The sequence below is a fragment of the Chiloscyllium plagiosum genome, chromosome 25 (genome assembly GCF_004010195.1).
Source record: "Chiloscyllium plagiosum isolate BGI_BamShark_2017 chromosome 25, ASM401019v2, whole genome shotgun sequence".
Taxonomy (NCBI): Eukaryota; Metazoa; Chordata; class Chondrichthyes; order Orectolobiformes; family Hemiscylliidae; genus Chiloscyllium; species Chiloscyllium plagiosum.
The window spans coordinates 26,222,902-26,233,869 of record NC_057734.1 but is presented as its reverse complement, the minus strand read 5'-3'; the positions used below and the strand labels follow the sequence as shown (position 1 = coordinate 26,233,869).

The window sequence follows — 10,968 nt, the reverse complement described above, 5'->3', positions numbered from 1 at the left end:
AGCATCTGCAGTCATTGTTTTTACCTCGTTGATTTTAACCCTACTGCGAATCCTCTTGCAAGGATGCCTGCCTTGAAGAAGTTTTCCTCTTCTCTCTACAAGAATCTCAGGGAGTCTCTCTCTCATTGCAACTCCCAGGCCCCACCCCCACCCTCCTCTAGCTTATCTCTCCATGCTTCAGGCTCTCTGCCTTTATTCCTGATGAAGGGCTTTTGCCCGAAACGTCGATTTTGCCTGTCCTCGGATGCTGCCTGAATTGCTGTGCTCTTCCAGCACCACTGATCCAGAATCTGGTTTCCAGCATCTGCAGTCATTGTTTTTACCTCCACCACCTTCTATGGCAGCTTATTCCATACATGCACCATCCTCTGTGTAAAAAAGTTCCCCCTTAGGTCCCTTTAAAATCTTTCCCCTCTCATCTTGAACCTATGTCCTCTAGTTTTGGACTCCCCTACTCTGGGGAAAAGACCTTGGTATTTTATCTTACCTATGCCTTTCATGATTTTATAAGCATCTATAAGGTCGCCCCTCAACCTCTGACATTGCAGGGAAAATAGCCTCAAGTTATTCAGCTTCTCCTTATAGCTCAAACCCTCCAACCCTAGCAACATCCCTGTATATCTTTTCTGAACCCTTTTAAGTTTAACAACATCTTTCCCATAGCAGGGAGACCAGAACTGAATGCAATATTCCAAAAGTGGCCTAACCAATTTCCTGTACAGCTGCAACATGATCTCCCAACACCTATACTCAATGCACCGACTAATAAAGGGAAGCGTACCAAACGCCTTCTTCACTATCCTGTTCTACCTGTTACTTAAGTTGTCCATATTTGTAGATTACCTTTATCTCTGGTGTTGGGGACTTGAGTTTTTCCTCAATCTTGGGAACTCCTAAATCACAAACCGTCTGGTAGTTATGATTTCCTGCTACAATGGAGTACAAATCCATATGGTAACTTCCTAGTATTTTCCGAATGGGTGGATCACTTCGAAATGAAGCAGGTGATTTCCTCTTTTCCTTTGTGCTGTCTTGCCCTTTTGCATTTTTAGCACTGCCTTTGTCTCCCTAATTCCTCCAGAGAGCAAAAGATACATTATAGTTAAATCAATATTTGCAAACATCAAGAAACAAAAAACATTTGTACCTCGCTATTTAATGATTGGCCATTTTAGGTTGGCATAAAACCTATTGATCTGATACCAGTGAGTCTGCAACTGATATCTCTGACTACATTCAAAATAACTTAAATATTGTGTCCCAAATTAAAGGCATGAAAGAGCAATGTTTACCAATATTTGGAGGATTTCTAAATGAGAAAAACTTTTAGCAAAATGTGTTAATGGGAAGGACTGAAGGAGTAGGTGATCTTCTCTAAGATATGACACCTACTGTGAGGTATAAGAGCACCCTTTAATTTTCTCTGCAGTGCATACTACAGTTTTCTGCATTTATTACTACCACCTTTCCAGGACCTTGGACCTTCTCTTTCATGGAAGCTTCTGGGATTTTGTCATCTTCTGTCTCGATAGGCCATGACAGGATCTATGAGAATATACAAGACTTTAATCCTCAAAATAAAATGATTATTTAACAAATGTTCAGTCAGAGGTGTTAGAGCATACCAAGCAAACACATAATATTTAAAGAGAATGAAATGCAGTAGTTATGAAAACAACACAAGATTTTAATGTTTTACAAATATATATTGTTCAAAGGAGATTAGAAGTTGAAGCTTTTCATCTTGTCCATATGTTCTAGTTCCATATCGGAACTAGAACATGAGAAACAGACTTGGAACATTTTGCAAAAAGGGTGAGAAGGGGTGCTGATTGGTTGGGCCACCACTGGCATGGAGAAATTAACTGTCAATCTTAATTCTCAGACAAGGTTGATAGATTCTGATTGGACAACTTCTGCTTCAACGCTATGGCAATGCTGTGACCAATCAGAATTTTCATTCTTGCTGCTAAAATGAGCAACTTCTGATTTTCCAGCATTATACTTCAACTGTCAGTTTTGACTCCACTCACTCAATCTACTTCTATCTTGCAAACTCTTTATGTCTATCCAACATGCTTTCATATCAACCTTGGTGCATATTGAGCTACCATGCCTTTTCACTCTTTGATTATGTTTGCAGAAATCAAAATAGATTGTAAAACAATGTTCCAAATTTTGTGATCATAACAGAATTATAAGCTGATAATCAAAAAGCCTACCTTTTCTTCTATTACAGTTACTGTCAGACCATTTTGTAGCAATTGCTTAAGAGCATACAAGTCTTTCACAGTATGAACCTTGGTATAGTTGTATACTATAGGATCTCCCCATGGTTTTTGAGGTACCTTGTGAGGGAATACTGAAGAGAAAAAAAATCAATTAAAAAAAAATTGTGGTTCATTTTCCTTTCTGTAGAATCTTGTTTCCTATCGCCTTGCACAATAGAATTGTAGAAATTAGTGTTGGGCATCAGCCATTGGCAGTAGATCAACATCATTTGAGATGAACAAGGAAGGAAAAATTACAAGGTAAAGCTCAATACCAGAAGAGAGTAGACAACTAAAAATGGATGACATTTGAAGAGAATAGATAGAAAAAGATAGATTGATGTGATGGGATGGGAGGGATTCTGGATGATATCAAGATAGAGTTAATTGTCACAAAGAAAGAGCATTGGATTGTTTAGGAAGAGCCAGCATGGTCTTCTAAAGGGGAAATTGTGTTTGACTAACTTGCTGGAAAGTTTGTTGAAAGGATGACAGACAGGGTTGATGAGGGATCGCTGTTGAGGTTCATGGATATTCAATATACTGTCACACGACAGACTTCTGAGAAAGGTTATAGCTCATGCTATAAAAGGGGCAGTAGCAATATGGATATAAAATTGACTGAGGGATAGGCAACAGAGTGTAATGGTTAATGGATATTTTTCAGGCTGGACAAAAACTTGCAGTGGAGTTCTCTCAGGGAAAGAATTGCTTTTCCTGGCATTTGTTATGATGTAGGCCTTTGTATTGGGGACAATTTCACAGTTTGGGGAAATATGAAACTTGTAACCTGTGAGGAAAAAGTGTAGACCTTTGAAAGAGCAGAAACCATTTGTTGGAGTAGGTGGAGGGTAGATGAAGTTCAGTGCAGAGAAATGTGAGGTGCTATCTTTCGATAAGAAGAACATGGACACACAGTATAACATAAGGGGTACAATTTATAGGGGGTGGAGGAGGAGTAGGACCTGGGCATATGAGCAATTAATAAAACCCATAGTTTTCTGGGCTTTATTAGTAAAAATATAAGAGAAAGAAAGCAATGTTGAACTAATATAAGACATTTGTAATACCTAGAGTACTGTGTACACCAATTAACTAAACAGAAAGTATATGATCTGTCAAGCCAGATTTCATTCCAGGATCTGACATGTCCCGGAATACCATCAGCTGGGATCATCTCACAGAACCATGGAAAAGTAATGATGTAAGAAGAGGCCATTCAGCCCATGTATCTGCACCAGCTTCCAAATAAGCATCACAAATTAATGCCATAGCCCTACAGTTTACTCTTGCATATGATTTTTATTTAAACAACCATCCAATATACTCTTGAATGTGTCAACTGGACCTGGCTGCACCTCACTTTCAGGCTGCACATTCCACACCCAAACCACTTATAGAGTCATAGAGTCACAGAGATGTACAGCATGGAAACAGACTCTTCGGTCCAACCCATTCATGCCGACCACCTGCCAACACCTGGCCCATAGCCCTCTGAACCCTTCCTATTCATATACCCATCCAGATGCCTCTTAAATGTTGCAATTGTATACCAGCCTCCACCACATCCTCAGGCAGCTCATTCCATACATGTACCACCCTCTGAGAGAAAAGGTTGCCCCTTAGATCTCTTTTATATCTTTCCCCTCTCACCCTAAATCTATGCCCTCTAGTTCTGGACTCCCTCAACCCAGGGAAAAGACTTTGTCTATTTATCCTATCCTTGCCCCTCATAATTTTGTAAAATTCTATAAGGTCACCCCTCAGCCTCAAATGCTTCAGGGAAAACAGCCCCAGCCTGTTCAGACTCTCCCTATAGCTCAAATCCTCCAAGCCTGGCAACATCCTTGTAAATCTTTTCTGAACCCTTTCAAGTTTCACAACATCTTTCCAATAGGAAGGAGACCAGAATTGCACGGAATATTCCAACAGTGGTCTAGCCAATGTCCTGTACAGCCGCAACATGACCTCCCGACTCCTGTACCCAATACTCTGACCAATAAAGGAAAGCATACCAAATGCCTTCTTCACTATCCTATCTACCTGTGACTCCACTTTCAAGGAGCTATGAACCTGCACTCCAAGGTCTCTTTGTTCAGCAACACTCTGTGCATAATGTGCATAATGTTGTGCAAAAAATGTTTTTTTCTCACATCACATTTGGTTTTTTAAAAGAATCACTTCAAATTTGTGCCCTTTTGTTCTTGATCCTTTTACAGGCAGAATCACTTTTTCTACCCAAACCCCTCATGATTTTAAAAACTTCAGTCAGAACCCAATTTAGCTTTCTTCTACAAAGAACAAAGAAAATTACAGCACAGGAACAGGCCCTTCACCGCCCCCCCCACCCCCACCCCTCCCCACCAAGCCTGCGCCAATCTAGAGTCCTCTATCTAAAACTGTCGCCTATTTTCTAAGAATCTGTATCCCTCTGTTCCCTGCTCATTCATGTATCTGTCTAGATACAGCTTAAATGACACTATCATGCCCACTTCTGTCACCCCAACTGGCAACACATTTCCAGGCATCCACCAGCCTCTGCATAAAGAACTTCCCATACATGTCACCCTTAAACATTTTCCCCTCATCTTGAACTCATGACCCCTAATAATTGAGTCCCCCACTCTAGGAAAAAGCTTCTTGCTATCCACCCAGTCTATACCTCCCATGATTTTGTCGACATCAATCAGGCTTCCCCCCTCAATTTCTATCTTTCTAATGAAAATAATCCTTTTCTCTTCATAGCTACTGCCCTCCATACCAGGCAACATCCTGGTGAACCACCTCTGCACCCTCTCCAAAACATCCACATTCTTCTGGTAATATGGCAACCAGAACTGTATGCAGTATTCCAAATGTCGCCGAACAAATGTCCTGCACAACTGTAACATGACCTGCCAATTCTTGTACTCAATATCCCGTCCAATGGAGGAAAGCATGCCATATGCCTTCTTGACCACTCTATCGACCTGCATTGCCTCCTTCAGGGTACAATGGACCTGAACACCCAGATCTCTTTTTATATCAATTTTCCCCAGGGCTTTTCCATTTACCATATAGTTCGCTCTTGAATTGGATCTTCCAAAATGCATCACCTTACATTTTTCCCAGATGAAACTCCATCTGCCATTTCTCTGCCCAATTCCCTAATCTATCTATATTTTGCTGCATTCTCTGATAGTCCTCTTCACTTTCTGCTACTCCACCAATCTTAGTGTCATCTGCAAACTTGTTAATCAGACCACCTATACCTTCCTCCAGATCATTTATGTATATCACAGGCAACAGTGGTCCCACCACAGATCCCTGTGGAACACCACTAGTGACAGTTCTCCATTTTGAGAAACTCCCTTCCATTACTACTCTCTCTCTCTCCTGCTGCCCAGCCAGTTCTCTATCCATCTAGCTAGTACACCCTGGACCCCATGCGACTTCATTTTCTCCATCAGCCTACCATAGGGAACTTTATCAAACACCTTTCTGAAGTCCATGTATATGACATTTATAGCCCTTCCCCCATCAATCAACTTTGTCACTTCCTCAAAGAATTCTATTAACTTGGCAAGACATGACCTTCCCTATACAAAACCTTATTGCCTATCATTGATAAGCCCATTTTCTTCCAAATGTAAATAGATCCTATTTCTCAGTATCTTCTCCAGCAGCTTCCCTATCACTGATGTCAGGTTCACCAGTCTATAATTGTATGGATTATCCCTGCCACTTTTCTTAAACAAGGGGACAAAATTATCATTTCTCCAGTCCTCCAGGACCTCGATCATGTTCAAGGATGCTGCAAAGATATCTGTTAAGTACCCATTTATTTCCTCTCTTGCTTCCTAAGTAACCTGGGATAGATCCCATCCGGACCTGGGGACTTGGCCACCTAAATGCCTTTTAGAGTACCTAACACATCCTCCCTCCTTATGCCGACTTGACCTAGTGTAATCAAACATCTGTCCCTAACTTCAACATCCGTCATGTCCCTCTCCTCAGTGAATACTGATGCACAGTACACATTAAGAATCTTAACCATTTTCTCTGATCCCAGCATAACTTTCCTCCTTTGTCCTTGAGTGGGCCAACCCTTTCTCTAGTTATCCTCTTGCTCTTTATATATAAAAAAAAGGCTATAGGATTTTCCTTAATCCTGTTTGCTGAAGATATTTTGTGACCCGTCTTAGCCCTCTTAATTCCTCGTTTCAGATTGGTCCTATTTTCCTGATATTCTTCCAAAACATCATCTGTTTTCAGGCACCAAGATCTTATGTATGCTTCCTTTTTCCTCTTAGCTAGTCTCACAATTTCACCTGTCATCCATGGTTCCCTAATCTTGCCATTTATATCCCTCATTTTCACAGGGACATGTCTGTCTTGCACTCTAATCAACCTCTCTTTAAAAGCCTCCCACACATCAAATGTGAATTTACCTTCAAACAGCTGCTCCCAATCCACATTACCCGGCTTCTGCCAAATTTTGCTATAGTTGGCCTTCCCTCAATTTAGCACTCTTCCTTTAGGATCACTCTTTGTCTTTGTCCATGAATATTCTAAAACTTATGGAATTGTGATCACTATTCCCAAAGTAATCCCCTATTGAAACTTCAACCACATGGTCGGGCTCATTCCCCAACACCAAGTCCAGTATGGCCCCTTCCTGAATTGGACTATTTACATACTGCTCTATAAAACCCTCCTGGATGCTCCTTACAAATTCTACTCCATTTAGACCTCTAACGCTAAGTGAATCCCAGTCAATGTTGAGAAAATTAAAATCTCCTATCACCACCATCCTGTTACTCCTACATCCTTTCATAATCTGTCTACATATTTGTACCTCTATTTCATGCTCACTGTTGGGAGGCCTGTAGTATAACTAAGTGAATCCCAGTCAATGTTGAGAAAATTAAAATCTCCTATCACCACATCCTGTTACTCCTACATCCTTTCATAATCTGTCTACATATTTGTACCTCTATTTCATGCTCACTGTTGGGAGGCACAAACTCTGTTCCTATTTCTGAGCTCTGTCCATATGGCCTCGCTGCTCAAGTCCTCCATAGTATCCTCCTCCAGTACAGCTGTGATATCGTCTCTGAACAGTAATGCAACTCTTCCACCCTTTTTACCACCTACTCTATCCTGCCTGAAGCATCTATATCCTGGGATATTTATATGCAAATCATACCCTTCCCTCAACCAAGTCTCAGTAATAGCAATAAGATCATACTCCCAGGTACCAATCCAAGCCCTAAATTCATCTGCCTTACCTACTACACTTCTCACAATAAAACAAATGCACCTCAGACCACCTGTCCCTTTGCATTCATCATCCACTCCCTGCCTACTCTTTCCCTTAGTCAAGCTGACCTCATTATCTAGTTCCTTACAGGCTTTAGTTACTATCTCCTTACTGTCCACTAACCTCCTCATTTGGTTCCCATCCCCCTGCCACATTAGTTTAAACCCTCCCCAACAGCGTTAGCAAAAACACCCCCTAGGATATTGGTTCCAGTCTGGCCCAGGCATAGACCATCCAGTTTGTAATAGTCCCACCTCCCCCAGAACTGGTCCCAATGTCCCAAAAATCTGAACCCCTCCCTCCTGCACCATCTCTCAAGCCGCGCATTAATCCTGCTTATTGTTTTATTTCTAATCTGATTAGCATGTGGCACTTGTAGCAGACTTGAGACTACTACTTCTGAGATTCTACTTTTTAACTTGGGTCCTACCTAAGCCAAGGTAGCTTAGCTGGCTACCTGACAAAGGAGCATGCTCTGAAAGCTTACACTTCCAAATAAACCTGTTGGACTATAACCTGGTGTTGTGTGAGTTTTAACTAACTTAAATTTTAATACACATAGAACAAAAAACAAGAGTATGCAAAGGCTGAACCATAACTTGGCTTTTGAGAAAAGAAAATCTGTAACATTGCCAGTACAGACACTATGGATCAAATGGCCGTCTGCACTGTAAATTTCTGTCAATTTAAATACATAATTCATCACAAAGTTACTACATTGAAAGTGAAGCTGGATAAACATATAACAAGAAAAGGAATAAAGAGGAATGCTGACAGCACTGGATATGGCAGGGTGTAAAGAGACTCAAGAAGAGTTGAATGTTGGCGTGAATTGGATGGGTTGAACAGACTGTTTATATGCTACAGTTGTCATGCGACAGTTCCTTATAAACAAGCTTTGCAGCTTTGTACTAAAAGGTGACAGCAATGGTCTGGATTTTACAACTTCTGGCAGGTGAGGGAGGTGGAACAGGAAGTGAGTGGCCTGTTTGTTCTTGCACCCACCATCTCAACATAAGTCAAATATCCGACAGTGTACCGGACAGAGGCCAACCAGCCCTGGCAACGTGGGGGCTCAGCAGTAAATAGATGTTTAATTTTGGACATCTGGAAGGAGAGGGTTAGGCTGTGAATCAGACTAACAATAATTTAGAGACCCTCTCCTAGCCCTCTCATTCTCTTTATTTGTTAAAGCACCTTAAAAACAAAAATCTAATAGCATCCATCAGGCGCCAGCTTCACCAGGAGATGCCAGTGCCTTGAGTAGCCATGGTCCCAGTTGGAGGCCTATTTTATCTGCCTTTGTGCCATCGCCTCATACTGGGGCAACTTATTGCAAGAGGTTTTCTTGTGTGCCTAACAAAAGAATGGAGCGGGCAATATTGGGTTTGAATTGGATTTTCAACGAAGGTCAATTGTTTGTCATTTGCTGCTAAAAAATGAAGTTTGGCTTCCAATTCCACCACCCGCACACCTACTGTAATGTTGGAAAAATGATGTGATCACATTAGATTGCTGACTCATCATCAAGCTGAATATTACAGAAGTGCAGGGTGGGGTTGACAGGGCACTGGGGCAGGGGTTGTGGAAGGGTCCTGCCTGATTTGCAGCCAGCTCCCTGAGTGACTCAAGCGATGCATAACTTTTCTGGCTTTTCGAAGACACTATTCCTTAAATAACACCAAAGTACAATATTTAAATAAAATGACCACCAAGACATGGATTAAATCTTTCTGTATTATAACAAGGTTTATTTTACCACGCCAGTTTTCCTCATTGTCACTGGGAGCACTATTAATGCCAGTATTATCAAGAACTGTATCAGGGAGTGCTTGAGATGAAGGTGAGTCTTTCTCACTTAATTTAGCATTGGAGGACTTTTCACGTTCCACATCCTACGGAAAATATTTTACAAAAATGTTAACATTAATTTGAAAATGAAAGGGAGAAGCTAACCATCTAGATGCATTGTAAACACAAATTACAACTCTTCTGTCTGGGTCATCATTCTTTAGTACTGTCTTTTGAAAGAGATATATTGTTAATAAATTTCCATTTTTGAAATTATTTATACTTCAGATACAAAGTAGAAAGCTGTTGCTCATTGAAGCATTTTTAAAACCCCCGTAATTGTTCAAAGTTTGTGAGAAGATTTGTAGCTCGGGTGCTCGTTGCTGTGGTTCTGTTCGCCGAGCTGGAAGTTTTTGTTGCAAACGTTTCGTCCCCTGTCTAGGTGACATCCTCAGTGCTTGGGAGCCTCCTGTGAAGCGCTTCTGTGGTGTTTCCTCCAGCATTTATAGTGGCACTATAAATGCCGGAGGAAACACCACAGAAGCGCTTCACAGGAGGCTCCCAAGCACTGAGGATGTCACCTAGACAGGGGACAAAACGTTTGCAACAAAAACTTCCAGCTCGGCGAACAGAACCACACCCTCGTAATTGAGCGAAAGACTTTTGATTTTGGTTCCATAATCTCAATCAAGATCATTTTTCTTTGTGGGGAAACTGAGATTCAATGGCAGCCAATAGGAGTCTCAAATGTTTCATACTCAAGAGGCGAAAATGTTCCTGTCTTCATCAACAGGCAGCTTGCAACTCTCCTTTTGCGCTTCATTTCCACAATGGTTTCATCAGACATGAGTGACATGATGATGTGAATTAATTCGGGGGAATTTTGTCAAATGTTGTAAACAAATGAAGAAATATTTGACACGCATTTTAATGATGGAAATACCTTTTTCTACATACCATAATAGGGAGGTGATGGTCGAATGGTATTATTACTGGGCTATTAATCCAGAGACCCAAGTAATGTTCTGGGACCTGGGTTCAAATCCCGCCATGGCAGATGGTGGAATTAAAATTCTCAAAATAAGAGTTCAGTGGTGACCATGAAACCATTGCTGTTTGTTGGCATCTGGGTCAGTAATGTCCTTTAAGGATGGAAACTGCTACCCTTGCCTGGTCTGGCCTACATGTGATTCCAGTGCTACCCTTGCCTGGTCTGGCCTACATGTGATTCCAGTGCTACAACAATGTGGTTGACTCTTAAGCACCCTCTGAGTGTGGTTAAGGGTTGGGAAATAAATGCTGGCCTGGAATTAGGGCTATTGGTCACAACGTTTAGATTGACCTTTTGTTTCGAGAAAATAGAATCATAGGAAGCCAGAAATTAGAGTCATAGAGTCATAGAGATGTACAGCATGGAAACAGACTCTTAGGTCCAACCCGTCCATGCCGACCAGATATCCCAACCCAATCTAGTCCCACCTGCAAGCACCGGCCCATATCCCTCCAAACCCTTCCTATTCATATACCCATCCAAATGCCTCTTAAATGTTGCAACTGTACCAGCCTCCACCATGTCCTCTGGCAGCTCATTCCATACACGTACCG

At 41.4% G+C, this 10,968-nt stretch overlaps 1 protein-coding gene across 1 annotated transcript in view; it reads right to left on the bottom strand.

Annotated features, from left to right (window-relative positions):
* Positions 1-10,968, bottom strand: part of LOC122562469 (leucine-rich repeat-containing protein 43-like) — a 46,403-nt gene that overhangs the window by 5,582 nt on the left and 29,853 nt on the right. The window contains exons 6-8 of the mRNA XM_043715309.1: positions 2,223-2,362; positions 1,465-1,545; positions 844-1,068 (exon numbers count right to left, since the gene is read on the bottom strand). Of these exons, the coding sequence (XP_043571244.1) occupies positions 844-1,068; positions 1,465-1,545; positions 2,223-2,362 (446 nt within the window). The remainder of the gene's footprint in view (positions 1-843; positions 1,069-1,464; positions 1,546-2,222; positions 2,363-10,968) is intronic.